The 16,120-nt window shown below is 35.0% G+C and overlaps 1 protein-coding gene across 4 annotated transcripts; it reads left to right on the top strand.

Moving 5' to 3' along the window:
* The first annotated feature begins 2,063 nt into the window (after positions 1 to 2,063).
* LOC141816133 (putative hydrolase C777.06c) lies at positions 2,064 to 15,337 on the top strand. Of its 4 annotated transcripts, XM_074703967.1 has the most exons (10): positions 2,064 to 2,314; positions 6,633 to 6,768; positions 6,977 to 7,104; positions 9,632 to 9,779; positions 9,860 to 9,965; positions 13,310 to 13,368; positions 14,174 to 14,209; positions 14,293 to 14,402; positions 14,611 to 14,672; positions 15,177 to 15,337. In XM_074703967.1, the coding sequence occupies exons 1-9, from the start codon at positions 2,097 to 2,099 to the stop codon at positions 14,666 to 14,668; spliced, it is 999 nt and encodes a 332-aa protein (XP_074560068.1). In that variant the 5' UTR covers positions 2,064 to 2,096; the 3' UTR covers positions 14,669 to 14,672; positions 15,177 to 15,337. The 4 variants fall into 4 exon arrangements, with proteins under 4 accessions (XP_074560068.1, XP_074560067.1, XP_074560069.1 ...); XM_074703966.1 differs by lacking the exon at positions 15,177 to 15,337 and having other exon boundaries at positions 14,611 to 14,976; XM_074703968.1 differs by lacking the exons at positions 14,174 to 14,209; positions 15,177 to 15,337 and having other exon boundaries at positions 14,611 to 14,977.
* Positions 15,338 to 16,120: the final 783 nt, after the last annotated feature.

Raw genomic sequence — 16,120 nt, 5'->3', positions numbered from 1 at the left:
ACTAAAACCATATGAAATATTTGTTTTCTTTTGGAAATGTAAGTTCCCATCTCATTCTTGACATGACAGACTTTTTTTTACCAATATTTTGAGTAAATACTGATAATGAAGCTAGAATTGGTTTACATGATGAATTCCACCAAATAGATAGCAACTAAGAATCAGTCTCATATCCAAAGAGGAGCACTTATTCAGATTTTGATAAGCACATAATGTAATTAATCAATGCAATACAATAATTCTATTCTTTCTCGATCTCTTATATGTAATTAGAGCTTTTTCTTTCCCTTGTAAGTTTTTTTTTATGAGATGGGAAATCCTCGCTTGAAACTCATACTTATAGTCAGTGAAAGACTTAGTGGTAGATCTTTTCCCTCTCTATTATCTTAGCCAACGTCTCAAGCTTGTTTTTTTTTTTTGTTTTGTTTTGTTTTGTTTTTTTGTAGTTCTTAACATCACCACTTTCATGTGGCGTAGAGCTTTCACTATTAGGTCGTTGGCTCCACCATTTTGTAATAATAGGTTGTTGGCTCCGTCGTTTTTTACTAGTAGCTAAGTTAACTTTGTTGGTAGCAACATCTTTGTCTTACAATTAGGGATGATAATGGGTTAGATTTAAATCGAATTCTATATCTTTCATCTTCCATCCTCATTTATTATATTTATTTTCATCGGTTATTTAACTTTCATCCTTATATTCATATCTGTCGAAGGATTAGATATCTATACCTTACTCAAATATCTTATTACCATCGACAATTACATTTTCTTTTATTATTTTTAGAATTTAGGGATTAAGTTACAGTATTAAATAAAAAAAATTTAGATAAAAATTTTAGATGCTCACGTGCAGAGTAAGAAGTGCGGGAAAGGAAAATATTTATTTACGAGAGTAGGATTTCATCAAATTTGTTTTCATATTCAAATTTAAAAATTTTCATAGTTGATTATTTATCTAGTGTAAAAAATTCTTTCATATCTTCTATTCAGTTTGGATTTCAGATCCTTCGTCAGATTCGGATTAGAAAAAATTGTCATTCGTAATCAGAACCACTGCTCTCGTATTAATTGATGTTCTAAATTTGCTAGTTGGTCGCTAACGCTTTTAATTTGCCAATTGACGTTAATTTTGCGGCCCTTACTCCGTTTAAGTCATTGTCTCTTTTATTATTGTGTAAGAAATGATGTCATGTGCTCTCGGAATATAACTGAATTGGTTACGACGGAACAGATTTGTAGAAGAGGGTAAATGTTTGAATCTCGGCGAAGTCAAAATAATATCCTTCTCCGTCGTAGCCAATTGCAGTTTCTTGATTTATCTTTTCACAGATGATCATGAAATCGATCGTGTAGGATCACTAGGATGACGAATTTAAATGATATCATGTAAAATAAAACACTTAAAGAAATAATAAAAAATTAAATTAAAATTCTAAATGGACAAATATCTATGGGTATCAGATCTGGGTGATAATCTCTACAACGTATTACTGATCGTGTGATATCCCGTGTCATTAGAGTGCAAGCTAATATTAATATTTAAATTTGAATTTGAAAAATATATGATATTTAAATTTAATTTAAAAATTAAAGTTATAAATAATTTTGATTTGAATTTAATTGTAAATAAAATTTAAATTTAAATTTGATTCAAATTTTAATTCGAATAAAATAAAATGATTTAAATTTTAATTTAATTCTAATTTAATTTGAGTCTATTTAAAATTTATATAAAATTAATCAGTGCTCGATTTGAAATCCATTAGCAAATAATTAAATAAAATATTATAAATTTAAATTTTATTTAGAAAAATTATCAAATATTTTTTAGTTCGGATCAAATTTAATAATTTTAAATATTATATAAATATTTTTGAAGAGCGTTCGAAAAGCTCGTGACAGACTCGGGCCTGGATAAGAGGAGAGTCTGGACGCTATTTGAAATTTTACGTTTTGCCAACTTGTGTCTTGAGATGGGCCGACTCGGGCCTGGTAGCGACAAGCCCATTTAAATGTCTACATAAGTGGTTGCCTGGCTTGGCGGTCTTCATTTGTGACGCCGTTGTTCGAGTGCGGATCGGAGGGGCTGCCGAGGCATGGGATCTCAGCACGAAGAATTCGAGAACGGAACCCTTCTGGAGAGATCCGTGGCCATCAATGGCGTCGGCACGGGTCGTTCTTCGCTCATCTTTCTTGGCACCGGTTGCTCCGCTGGCGTCCCCCACGCCAGGTGCTTGATCCGCCCCGCCGACCCTCCCTGCGCCGTCTGCTTCCAATCGCTCTCCCTCCCTCCGGAGCGGAATCCCAACTACAGGTATACACTCTTAGAGTTCCGTGGTTGCTGATCCTGTGCATTCTTCTCCGCTGGATCTGGATCCACGATCTCGGGCTTCCGTGCGAGGCTCGGATGCCCGATTTTTCATTTACGCTATCTTGAAGTATTAGCTGCTATATTGACTTGGGAACACGTGAAATGATGGGCGTTGTGGTAAGTGGTGAAACTAAACCCCAAAGGGAATAGGGAAACGAGGAAATCTCTCAACAATCGGGTCGTGACGCCAGTGATGATTGTGTATGGGTTAATCTGAATATTCTTTCTTACATATTATAAAAGATGAAAGATTCAGTTACCGATTAGGATTTGAATGATTGGATAGTTGTGATGGAGTAGATGGTAGAATTTCTTCAATTATATGACCTTTTATCTTCTGTGTTGTGGTCTTGTCATGTTAGAAATTCTTCTTGTTTACTTGATCAAATTTTAGTTTTTATGATAATAGGCATCATCATTCACAGAGATAAATAGTTAGATAGTTCACTATGTAGACCTGTAAATCTTGGTTTTGGGGAGCCACAATCGTGCTTTCTTTGGCTGATAGTTCTGGGATCTCATTCATTACCAGCATTTCCTATTGGCGCATGTTGTGGGTAAAAAAAAATCTTCATCCACAGTAAAGCTTGGGTTGATACTCAAAGGTATTTCTGTTTGGTGTGATATGCTAAACTTGATTTCATGGTGCTACAATACATGATCTAAAGTGTCTGAGACTTCATTATCTTAGGCATACTAAGTAAAACATTAATGCCTTATAATGCTTGAAGATTGGAATCATTTTCTTCTATTATTCTAAATTTCCTAGGTGATCTTTTTTTACATCCAGGACCATGATCCTAGGTAACAGTCAAGCACAGTAAGCTGGTTAATTAATTAGATTCCTACCCCCTCACCTTCTGACAATAATAAATGAGGCAAAGTAGGATATTCTCTTTGCTTTTCTCTATGCTTTATTGACTATGGAAATGCAAGTGGCATCTAGATGAGAACATTTAACAATTACCCGTTCCACTAAAGATGATGGTACTCTACGTGCTTCTTTGGTGGGATATACTTCTGATTATATGTTTTATGAGTGCAATTTTTATAAATAGACACACTACTTATATGATTGACTGTATTCCAATCAGGATCAATGACACATTTTCATTGCATAATAAATAATGATCCTTCCCAGTCAGCTTCTTGATATGGAAGGCATTGTAGAAAGAAAAACTTGTAAATTTTAATTGTCTGGCTTTTGAGCTGGTCAACTTGGTTGGCTGTGAACAACAATATTTCTGATGCACATGCAATGTTATACATCGATGCACTAGTGCTCATGTTTAATATAAATGTTTGATGGTGCCTTTGCAGGTACTAACTTTTCTCCATCTACCTACCCCAATATATTTTGTCTGCTCCTTCCTTGTTCACCACTTTTTCCTTTTCCTTTTCTGGGGTTTTTATCTTTAATGTACATGGTGCAATCTTTAAAATGAATATTTTTTTGAAGGGTTTATAGGATCAAATGACTGGCTAGATGGTGGAGAATAGAAGGCTATAATTTTTTTTTTGCTAATTCAATACTTAAATAAAATATTAGTTAAAGGTGTGCGTGTGTTACAATTTACGAATCATGATAGCCAAAGTGGATAGCAAGCATGCAGAAACATGAAATCAAAATTAATGCTATTCTAATACAAGAATATAACATGCTTCGGAGGTGACACTCTTATTCAGCTTCCCCACAAACAAAAAAGTGATTCAAATATTCCTTTGTATTATGGCAATGGAGCTATGAATTTGTCCAATAGTGGACTGGAGCAAGAAAGCTCTTTATAATGCACAAAATAAGAATGAAATAGTTCCTAGAATTCTTGAAAGAAACCCTCTCAATGAGATCGAAAAGAAAAGCAAGAGGGCTTAATCAAACATCACAATTTTTCCCCAAGAGGAAATGAAGCATAAGGAAGAGAAAAAGGGTTACTGATAGAGCTTGAAGTTGAGAATAGAAGCCTTAAGATTGATCCAAACTATGATTTGGGCACTTGAAAGCAGTAAGTTATGGCCAAATTTTATCTTTAAAGGATGTAACATCAGTGCCCAAATTCACATTGAAAAGCCTTTTAAATCACATTTAATCATGGTCTTTTAGTTCATTTACATATGGATGAAAGTGATTGATCTGTTCAACTGTTAGCATGGTCAAGTTGACTGACCCATTCAAAAATCAGATTTGGCTGCTGGATCCATTGATATTATTCACAGTCAACTAAAAGAGTATATCCTGTCATAATATACACACACACACACACACACACACACATATGTATGTATGTATGTATATAAGTTGATTGATCAAGTCATTTCGATGATTAATGAGTCGACTGATGCTCAATTAGTAATATTTTGTTCCCTAAAACTTAGATTTTGATTCTAGTTGATTGGACCAACTTTCCAGTTGAGTCGACTGGATGACTAGTTGATTAGACCATTGCACAAGGTTGAGCAACCCAATAGTTGCTTACGAGCTTCATAAGCTATCCTAAGGTTTGAGGTCTAAACTATTGATGAAAGAAATACAATTCAGGAACACCCCTAAATCGAATTTATGTTTAACTATTCTATTAATCGAGATGCTGATATTTGACTCCATTATGAAAGAAATTGTAAGTAGTCAGCCTACTTCAAAATGAAAGCTCATGAGAGGATTTGACTTAACAACACTGCTAAGTCACAAGAGACTGAAAAATAAATACTAGATAACACTAAATTCTACCTAGGCTATCTTATGCCAACACATAATGCAATATCTAATTCAATATAGGATTCACATAGTAATGATGAATCTCTGCATTTGATATGCTTATAATTTAAATGGCAGCTTTACACAGCTTCACTCACATTCAAATCCATATCAAGCAATACATACACATGTGCATGATGAAACTAAAAGACCTCTTTATCTGAACAATCATACTCAAGCTCGTCAAACCATACTTACTAGCTTAAATGTGTTGATCAAAAATAAAAATAAATGCGACAATAGTCACAAGGGAGGCACTAGGGGCTTCTAGTTTGTCAAAAAGGAAAGTATGTGGTTTTATTGATTGTGTTGATGATTTTTCTTTGGTAGCATAATGCAGGAAATGTGGCTCCAGTTGATGTGCCTAATAGCTTGAAATTTGTATTCATCAGGTGGTTAGGGATGGTAGGATTCATGAAATTGAAAGATAGAAATGAATAGTCTTGAGGTAATGTTGAAGATGATGATTATGTATGAAAATTTTGAATAGTAAACAATCCGGAACATATATTTTATGAGTGAGATGCGTTTCAAACTTACTCAATCTGGAGTTAGTTAAATGATTGGTCATGACTGATCTATTTCTCCTGATATGGTGGGACTTTCAGGAAGATTGATAAAAGAATCAATTTAATGCTATATTTTTCTATAAATAGGATGGAGATGCCAAATATTAGATGAAATCAGTTAAAAGTTGGTCAAATCAATCATTTTCTGCATAATCAGCTAGATCGACTGATTTTCCTCTATTCTGAGCTTGAATCTCTGCAATCACTGCCACTGTCCAGAGAAAGATTGAGAGGAATAAGTTGAAGTGGGGATAATTAACGTGCTCAATCATTTTTTGTTTTCTGACATAAGAAGTCTGGCTGCAAGAGTTTTTGACCTAATAGAGTTTTTGACCCTTTAATAGGGAAGATGCATTCAATTGCATTGAGAGAGATGTGTTGTGAACACTTGCACCTCCAGTTGGAGAGATGCACATATTATGGATCGTTAATTAGTATCAATTAGAAATCATGTTTGACCTTTTGCTAATTAATAATTTGTGTTTTAAACGTATTATTGGTAACTTAATTAGTGTCTTGGTCAACTACATACCATCATTAGCATCATCAAGTTGTGTTAGTCTCAGCTATTTAGGGATAGAATACATGGATCTTATATCTTTATTAACATTTAAGATCCATGTTCACAAGGTTTAGTCGTTTTATGCAGCTAACTATCATGGCCTAACACTCCTAACCCTTTTTGTCTGGGTGAGGCTGAGATTAGCAGTATTAAATATAAAGAGTTGTTTTATGCAGCTAACTATCATGGCCTAACACCCCTAACCTTTTTCATCTGCCCAATTTTATTTATTTATTTGATATTATGAGGTTGGTTAAAGTAATGCTAGATGCTATTAGTCAATGGGGTGCTATTTTTGAATGTTGATTGCCAGGTTAAAGTTCTCAGCATTATACTTCTATTATTGTTTACTAATAATTGTGCATCATATTGGTTCAGGTGTAACACATCCCTTTTGATTGATTACTGCCAGGATGATGGTATACACAACTATATACTGATTGATGTTGGAAAGACCTTCAGAGAGCAAGTTTTGCGGTGGTTCACCTACCATAAGATTCCTCAAGTAGATTCTGTGGGTATTAAATGCTGTGAATTTTGCCCGTGTATTTTTTTTTAAAATTTCTTTCTGGTAAAGGTAATTTATTATCCACATGCGGAGCAACATTCCTTGATCATTGTTCTTTTGCTAGTTATTGTTATATCTGGATTTAATTGTATTATGATGTGTGAGTGGATTAATATGCTTCTGTTGCATAAACTGAAACCTATATTTGCTGCAGATTATTTTGACCCATGAACATGCAGATGCAACTCTTGGCCTTGACGATATTCGTGCAGTTCAACCATTCAGTCATACAAATGAAATTGATCCAACTCCTGTTTATCTTACCCAATATGCGATGGACAGGTACTTTTATACCCTTCAAAATACCTGACAAACCCTTGATAAGTTTTTACCTCTACTGTAGGCATAATATATTCTGGCATTGCCTGTTTTATATTTGGTACTGCCTCTTTGCACAATCATTCTTCACAACTATTTGAGATAAACTACATGAAGCTTTTCATCATTAATGTCATCTGTCTTTCAAATCACCTTTTACGGTTAAGTAGATTTTTCTTTGTTACTGCTGTCTTCCCTATTCAATTCCAATTGTTTCTAGTTGATCACTTATTTTAAAATCTCCATACCATCTTAATATGTTTTCTTTCATCACTATGTATCCATACTACTCCTACCTTGTCATTGATGGTAACATTCTTATTTTTCTAGAGAAACTTATTCTTTGCTCTTCTATGCTAACTTTTGCAATGAGTTGACTACCCAACAATCTAAACCATAAAGGATGAATATTTGCACTGATACTGTAATATGTACCTTTTAAGTGAAGGGAAATATGATCATGGCACAAAACTCTAGAAACTCTTATTTATTTTAGCTAGACAAACTTTGTTCTTTTTATGGTACCTTCATCAACCTTGTTAACTAATAAATTCAAGATATCTATAATCTAACTTAATTGTTCTTTTTTTTTTTCATTATTGAATCTATATCAACAATTTTAATTCTAAACCTTAGTTTCTAAAACTCATTTTTATGGTTTTGAATTAATTAATACCAACAGTCCACCTCCCATAAAGTTGGACTTCTTTTGAACAATATAACAACAATATCATCTGAGGAAAAACCAAATGTAGTTGCACTAATGCAATACTAAAATTAAATCAATTTAAGGAAAAAAATCATGGAATGGAATACTGAGCATGCACCCTATACAACTGAAAATTTTCGTTTCGGCATGGATCCTGGACATGGTATTGGGCCATGCCGCTACAATGTTGCCTTGTACCTTTGTCCTGTCGTACCTTACACTCATTCAATTGACACAAGAATTCACTTTGTTGACAAGAGCAATCACGAGGAGTTGGAGCCATGGGGTTTTGATTCCTTATGCAGATCATGGAAGGAGAAGAGGAGGTGAAGAAATGCCTTGAACCAGATTTCTAATGTTGGTTATGGAAGGAGAAGATGAGGTGTGGAATTGCTATAAATTGAGGGGAGTTTGCTGAGAAGATTGCCCGGTGAGGAATCAAAATGGAATTGAGGTGGTGTAGTGAGATGGAGGGCACTACTCGTTGAAGGAATTAAAGAACTCGATAGGCCAATCAATCAAGTAAGAAAAAAACCTTGGAAGAAAAGGCATGCTTATCAGCATCACAATAACAACGTATAGAAGTGAGCATCAGTGATCATAATCATGGGTAGGGCGTTCACATCGACAGCAGCATTAGGATGGGAAAGGGATAGATGTAAAACTTGATTAATGTAACTTATATATATATATATATATATATATATATATATATATTACTTTATAGCTCAATAATTAGAATACGATAAATCTAGTTTAATAAATCCTGTATAATTTGTAATTAATTCTGTATTAACTTTGATAAATTGTATTAGTGTAATTACTATATTAATAAATTCTATATTTTCATAAATATTAATATGTATATACTATGTTTAAAAAATGGCAGTCTGATGCACAAAGTTTCCGCCAATGTAGAGTCTCGGGGAAGGGTCGGACCATATTAGATCTATTGTACGCAGTCTTATCTTGCATTGCAAGAGACTATTTTTGTGACTTAAACCCATGACTACTAGGTCACATGACAACAATTTTACGGTTGCATTAAGGCTACTCTTTATATAAATACTATGTTTAATTAATAAATATTGTATTAAATAATTATTGTATTAATTTATTTTAAGTTGATTAAGATTATAATCAACATTATTTACTATAGGAATATTAATTTGTTTTTATCTTCTAAAAAGTAAAATTATTAGTGTGTGTACTTCGAGGTAGAGTTGGTGTAATGATTTGTTTTCTCAATTATTTGACTTTTAAAAATAATGTGGATAGACAAATTATATTAAAAGAACAATCTTCTGCATTGGTATATTCTTATATGATTAGTTTAGTTGTTGGTTAAGATATTATTTTGATAAGTTTATCCCTTTTATGGGGATTCCAGGGTGATATGATTGTTATATTGGGAATGATATCTCCTACCAATGTTTCTAAGGTACTCTTTGGATAAGTTACTCTACAATGTTGAAGTGTGTTGGAGAACAGTTAATTCTCTTCATTCAGTAAAAGTACATTACAAGTGCTCTATTCTTTCTGATTCTATGTTTTTCCTTCTTAGGCAGGAGAAAGCTATGATAGACAGATCATATGTCTCGTATCCTATTAGCACTTATATAGCATTGTCAGAAAAGAAATTTTATAGGGTACCAGTGTTTATAGATATTATATTAGACAAACTGATTTCTAACTTTTTGAACATGTAACATTTATCACTGTCACTTAGAAAATTATTTGCTGTAATTTAACTTGATCCTTCAATTTCTTTTTTTGAAACAGCCTTGCACAAAAATTTTCTTACTTAATGACAAGAAAGTTGAAAGAAGGTGCAGAAGTGAGGCGTGTTGCCCAGCTTGACTGGAAAATAATTGAAAATGACCCCAATGCAAAATTTGTGGCATCTGGCCTAGAGTTTACCCCTTTGCCTGTAATAGTCTTCAACCCAGTTTAAAGTGGCAATTTCTTTTCAATTCCACATTATTATTCACCTGTCATTTTTTGGAACAGGTGATGCATGGTGAGGATTATGTTTGTCTGGGCTTCCTTTTTGGACAAAACTCAAGAGTTGCATATATTTCAGACATTTCACGCTTCCTTCCTAGCACTGAGAAGCGTATGTATTCATTTCCATGCTTCTGAGAATCTCCCTTCTCAAATAGCTATAAATATACCACATTGAAACAAAACAGTTTGCTAAACACAAACAAGGTAGCTCATCAATGGCCATACTACAAAGTGAAGCATATAGGATAGCCCCAGAAAACTGCTACTACTGCAACAACCAACATATTTAACCCAAACAGCATGCTAACCAGAAAGAGCTGAGATCTGCTCAACCAGGATTGAGATCTATTCAGCTAGATTTGGGTGAGGAGCATTTGGTTCAACATGGTCTTAAGGTCCCAGTTCCCTGCCATAACCCTCCCCTTCCAGCTGCAGAGCATCTGAGCCCATCTTCTTACCAAATTGTAAGCTCTTCCCTTATGAAATTCATGTAAACTGTGTAAATCCAGGACTGTGCTGCAGTGTTACCCCCTCTGGCCTGAAGTCTTGAGCTAGACAGGTTCCAATTGACCCAAAAGTTTGGTGAGAAGACATAAGGCCTTTTGCATTTAAGGTATCTACAAATAATGTCCCATCCTATTGTGGCTACATTGAATAATAGATTATTTGGAGTCTCCTATAGTGCAGGGCTTGCAATGGTAGCTGGATACGTTTGCCCAAGACTAGACGGGTTGGGTAAAGGAAAGCCCTGAATTCCCTGTGAGAAATATAGCTCCCTAACCAAAATATCTTTCTCAACACAAATCTCAAATAGGCAGGGAAATCTAAGTTTCAGTGCGCATCCATCAGGCCATATGAAGTGCTAGAAAGCCAATGAGTTGCTCCTGACCACATGTAACAAGATACTGTAGAAATAAATTTCTCAGACATTCCATATGCCTCCAAATAGAAGACCACTTGTGGTTGGGGTTCATAAATGATCTAAGTACTACGGTCCAGATCGGATTCATGGAGAAGCTTTGGCCAAAGCAAATATGGTTTGATGAACCAGTTCCACCTCCATAGCCCAAGTTGATCGAGTAGGTAGAGCTGATAGAAAAGGCACCCTTGCTTCCCCATCACTAATAGTGCTGATCAGAATATCCCTCCAATGGGGGGAGTGGATGTCATGCTGGGCTTGCAACAGTAGCTGGATATGTTTGACCAAGACTGGACTGGGAAAAGGAAAAGCCTTGAATTCCCTGTGAGAAATCTAGCTCCCCAACCAAAATATCCTTCGCAACATAAATCTCAAATATGCAAGAAATTTGAGTTTTAGAACACTCGCCATCAAACCATCTGAAGTGCCTGATGCCAGTGAGTTGCAACTGACCACACATCACGTGAGATATTGGAGAAACAAATGTCTCAGACTTTCCATATGCCCCTCCGAAAAGCAAACCACTTGTTGTCAGGGGCATAAATCATCTAATTATTATAGTCCCGATCCAATTCATGAAGAAGTTTTGTCCAAATCAAATATGATTCAATGAACCAGTTCCCCCACCATTTATATAGAAGAGCTTGATTGAAGACTTTCAAATTCAAGACCTCCAACCCTCTAACTGACTTGGTCTGCAAACAAGATCCATTGAGACCAAATGCCTCATAATAGATTCCTTGTTGATCCCTTATCTCTCCAAAGAGATTTCTACCACCTAAGAGGGTAAGATATAGATTTGGGATAGACAAATTGTAATGCAGGTTAGAACACTGTTCAAAAGAATTAGCCTCCCTCCAATAGATAAGAGTCTTCTGTCAAGGGTCGAGCCTTCTTTGCATCCACACTGCAAGGGTATCAAATGTTCCTTGTTTGGCTTGTGAGTTTATTGCTGGTATCCCAATACTTGATTAGCAAATCCACAAGCTAAAATTTGAACACTTGAGCTAACAAGCTCCTTTTAGGAGAAAAAGGCCCCAAATAATAAGAAGTGAAGATTTGTTGAAGTTGATACTTCCTTTTGCTCGATTTGTAGGATCCTGTGCAAAACATCAACGATCAAAATGAACATATAAGGGGATAAGGTTTACCTGTTTCCTTAAGCCTTTTTTTGCAAGAAAACATCCTCCCTTATTGTTCACCAGTTCTGAGCCTCTTGCTGAAATTAGAATAGACATGATACATGAAATCCAACCAGTAGGGAAACCAAAACGGATTGGACATACTGCAAGCTGCCCAACTAATATTATCAAAAGCTTTAGCGTAATCTACCTTGAGCATGACAAACTTCTTCCTATGTTTTCTGCTCCAGCTAATAGTTTCAGAAGCACTCATGAAGCAATCAGCAGCCTTATGCCCTTTGCAAAAGCAAATTTCTGGTTCCCAATAAGATCTGGAATGAAGGGATGGAGCCTCTTGGCCAATACTGTGGAAATGACTTTAACAATTAGATTTTCTAAAGCTATTGGTTAAAACTCTAAGGCAGAAACAGCATCTTCCACCTTATGGATAAGGAAGATGAAGAAAATGGTTCAGTGAATCAAAACCAGAAGAGCCTCTATGGAAATCTATGAAGAGCAGCAAAGCATCTTCTTTAATTGAGTTCCACACACACAGGGAGGAAATTTGGGGTTGAGACCCATCAGGCCCAGGCTCTTGTTTTCCCCTAGGCTGCTAATAGCTGATAAAAAGGGTGCCATCATGCAATGCTTGAAATAATGGGGTCTAGGAAGGAAATTGAGCTTAACATGAGAGCAGTCAGGGATTCCCACTTAGGAAGAGAAGTGATCAGACAAGCTTTGAATAATAGTAGCTTCATCATGAATAATATTCTCATCATAAACAAGAGAGTGGCTCGAGTTTCTTTTCTTCCATCCAATGGCTATGACATGAATATACTTATTTTCCTTGCTTGCTTTCAGCCATCTAACATTGCACTTCGTTGCCAGTGCTTAGCTTTATCAAGAAGCATCTGATCTAGCTTAGCTTTGAAAACCAGACTACTTTGCAAATCACTGTGGAAGTCTGACTTGGGCTTGCTTCATAGCTATTTTCTCAAGTTTCAATCTGAGGAAAGCTTCTTGAGAAGATAGAAGCTTGTGGATAAAAGCCCACTTATGGCCAAGCGGAAGATCCCTACACTGAAGAGATGTTACTGCCTCTGCCTGAAGAAAGCCACAGGAGGAAACCAAGGCATGAAAATCTTCCTGATGCAGCCAGTTATGCTCCACTCTAAAGATCCTTGGACTTGACATCTTCGGAGACCAGACTTGTAATAGTAGGTTAGAATGATCCAAAAGAACTGAGGGAAGAGCCCTAATCAGATACCTTCCTCAAACACTATCTGGAAGTTCATAAACACAGATTCTATCCAATCTGACATCATAATATTCTCTTCTTTTTTGTCTTCTTGTTTTTTACCCCTACTTTGCAAGGTTGCTCATCGTTCTCACAACCATCTTAATCTTGTGCAGTTATTTCAAAATCTGAAGGTAGGCAGCTTGATCTTTTAATTTTGGATACACTATACAAGGTCAGTTGATTTCTTAGAGCACAAGTATTTCTATATTCTTGTATGTATTTTGTTATGTAGGTTTATTCATTTTTGTTTTTATTTTATTTCCTTTTGAGTAATTTGGAAAGTTTTTCTTTTCTTTGCTGAGTTCATTTTATCTTTATAATAAGCCCATTTCTTAGACAGTTTCTGTACCAGAACCAATGAACAATATGGCCAAGGGACAATTGAAAATAATAATAATAATAAAATTCAACTTTAGACTCCCATCATTTGGACTGCTTCCTCTTGGCTTGACCAATTTCACGTGGCTTACCAGTTCTAGATGAAGTTCTAATCAAGTTCTTAATCAAGTGGTTAGATTATAAAAGTAGGGAGTTGCATAGTGAATGTGGTCGATACTGTTACAAAATTCAATGACCTCTATCAACAAGTTATTAGTTGGTTCAAGCCCATCTTAATATATGCAAGAATAGATAATCTAGTTTTTGTTTGTGTACATTATACATATGCAAGAATGGATGGTCTAGTTTATGTTTGTCTTCTTTTTATATATATTCAAGAACAGGTTATGGAGTTTATGTTTGTGCATCTTTTAACACATATATGGTTAACTTCTCATTTAAGCCGGGATCAAGCCTCTATGAGGTTTGTCTAGATCAGTTGGTCTTACCTTGGTCGTGGATTGTGCATGTACAAACTTGTTTTAGCCTAGCCGGTCATACCACTCCAAATATGCTCTTCTGTCTGTTTTTCCATTTTCTTGAAATTGAATCAACAATCTTAGTGCTTCTCTAATGTGGTTATTTTATTGTCTTTACAGAAGGATTCTCATAATGTTCACTTTTGCCTTCCCCAGGTGTGTTTCAGTTTGCAATTTTTCATAAAATGAGTTCAGTTGTTATTATCTAAATTAGGTAATCATGCTTTTTTAATGTTCAGACTCTCGATGCCTTGAAGAGAATATGTCCCAAGCAAGCCCTGTTGATTGGACTGACACATGACTTTGATCACCACCAGGATAACATGTTTCTTGCAGAATGGTCAAAACGGTACAAAATCTTTAATTTGTCACGTAGGCGTTTTGCTTGCACCATAGGTGTAGACTTATTGTCGATCAGTTTGCATACATTGTCAAAAGTTGTATTTGCTAGTTGCTTTTAAGCAAGTTGTTGTCAATTAGATTTTATGCTTTTGAATGTCTTCAAGTAGTCAAAAAATAGTGACTAGCTAATGTTGGAAAATTTTATTTTTTTTCAGAGAAGGGATTCAAGTGCAGCTAGCTCATGATGGTCTGCGAATTTTCATTGATCTGTAATTAGGTACAAGCTCTAGCATTGTTTTTTTTTAATATTGTTTCATTGCTGGGCAAATATTTTGTTTAACTTTATCATGGGCACACAAGTCCACTCTTACATTGTGCGAAGTTATTAAATGATCAGATTCACTTCGGTTGGAATTGCTTGTATTTATAATGATGAACGTTCATTGTAAACATTCGTACTACCTCTTTAAAGTAGGAAAATTAGCCTCTTTACCATATCCACAGGTGCGCTAACACAATTTATGCCTCGGCCTATTTCTCACTGTCAATCTAAAACTAGAAGGCTCTTGATTTGCATTTTACCCAGTCACAACGAATGAAAACCCATTATCTAAATGTGTAAAAACAGTTGAGACTTGCCTGCAAATTAAGTGCTAATAAACTCAATCAAGCTTGATCATTTGAGTTTTGCTTCTTTTTGTTTTTTTAAAACCCCCAGAAGTTGTGCTAAAGACTCATCAACGGCTCATTTGAGTTTTGCCTTTTTGTTTTTTTCACCCAGAAATTGAAAGGAGCAGCAAATGCTGAGACATGGATGATCCAATGATACATACGTTTTTTGTTGACTAATTTCTTTTCTTTACAAGAATTGTATCCATGAGATATTGTATAACCAGTCATACTGCTACACGGATACGAATAAAATACAACGATGCTGATAATGTTGGAAACTCATAATTCTTTTATTTTTAGGTTACAAATTGGCGCTTGTTTATTGCATGATAGTTTAATTGACAATCCAGTGAGTTCAATTGACAATCGGAGGCTTTAGGTCCAATAACCTAGAAAATAAAACATGAAGAGAAGGGGGAAAAAATCATAATTGTTTTCTCTCTTATATCTTCCATTTAAATAACCCAATCTTGAGTATTTAAATCAAATTAGATTTATCCTTTTTATCCTACTTTTTTATTTTGATTAGTAGATCCAACATTGGTTTTGATACGCTTAGTTTTGCAGATCATTTAAGTAACAAATAGATTTGTTGTGGAACCTGTTTCATTGGAAAATTTTAAAAGTGATTTGAAGAGCACTTTTAAATCAAACCCCTAATTCAACCAATTGATTTGAAAATTAAAATCCGTGATTTTGTTCAGTCAATAAAGGTAATCTAATTCAAACCAAAACGCTAGAAATTGACAGTGCCATCAGTGATTTTTCGATTAGTAGATGTAAACTAAACTATTGGAATCACAAGTGAGTTGATGATACCAATTAAATAGGTTGGATTGAGGATCCAAATCGATGCTTGTTGAATGTTGATCAGTTCCATGGCACGTGGTGGTGTAATCTTCATCACTTCTTAAAAGCAGACCACAAACACAAAAGGAAAGCAAAAACCCATTTAGGAGGCGTTTAGTTGAAGGTTATTATTAATAATTTTGATTATCTGTCTAAAGTTATCAACGATAATCTTATTTGATTCAGGTTTTGATCGATTCTCAA

Source organism: Curcuma longa, unplaced genomic scaffold (genome assembly GCF_044706935.1).
Source record: "Curcuma longa cultivar G26 ecotype Majalengka, Jawa Barat unplaced genomic scaffold, ITB_CL_G26_1.1 contig_14452, whole genome shotgun sequence".
NCBI lineage: Eukaryota > Viridiplantae > Streptophyta > Magnoliopsida > Zingiberales > Zingiberaceae > Curcuma > Curcuma longa.
This window is presented reverse-complemented; position numbering and strand designations above follow the sequence as displayed.

What these genes read in the sequence shown, in the direction of transcription:
- LOC141816133 (XM_074703967.1), top strand. Translation starts at nt 2,097, where the DNA reads ATGGGATCTCAGCACGAAGAATTCGAGAACGGAACCCTTCTGGAGAGA. An exon ending in GAGCGGAATCCCAACTACAG is followed by an intron (nt 2,315 to 6,632) that starts GTATACACTCTT and finishes ATATTGGTTCAG; the next exon opens with GTGTAACACATCCCTTTTGA. An exon ending in AGATTCCTCAAGTAGATTCT is followed by an intron (nt 6,769 to 6,976) that starts GTGGGTATTAAA and finishes TATTTGCTGCAG; the next exon opens with ATTATTTTGACCCATGAACA.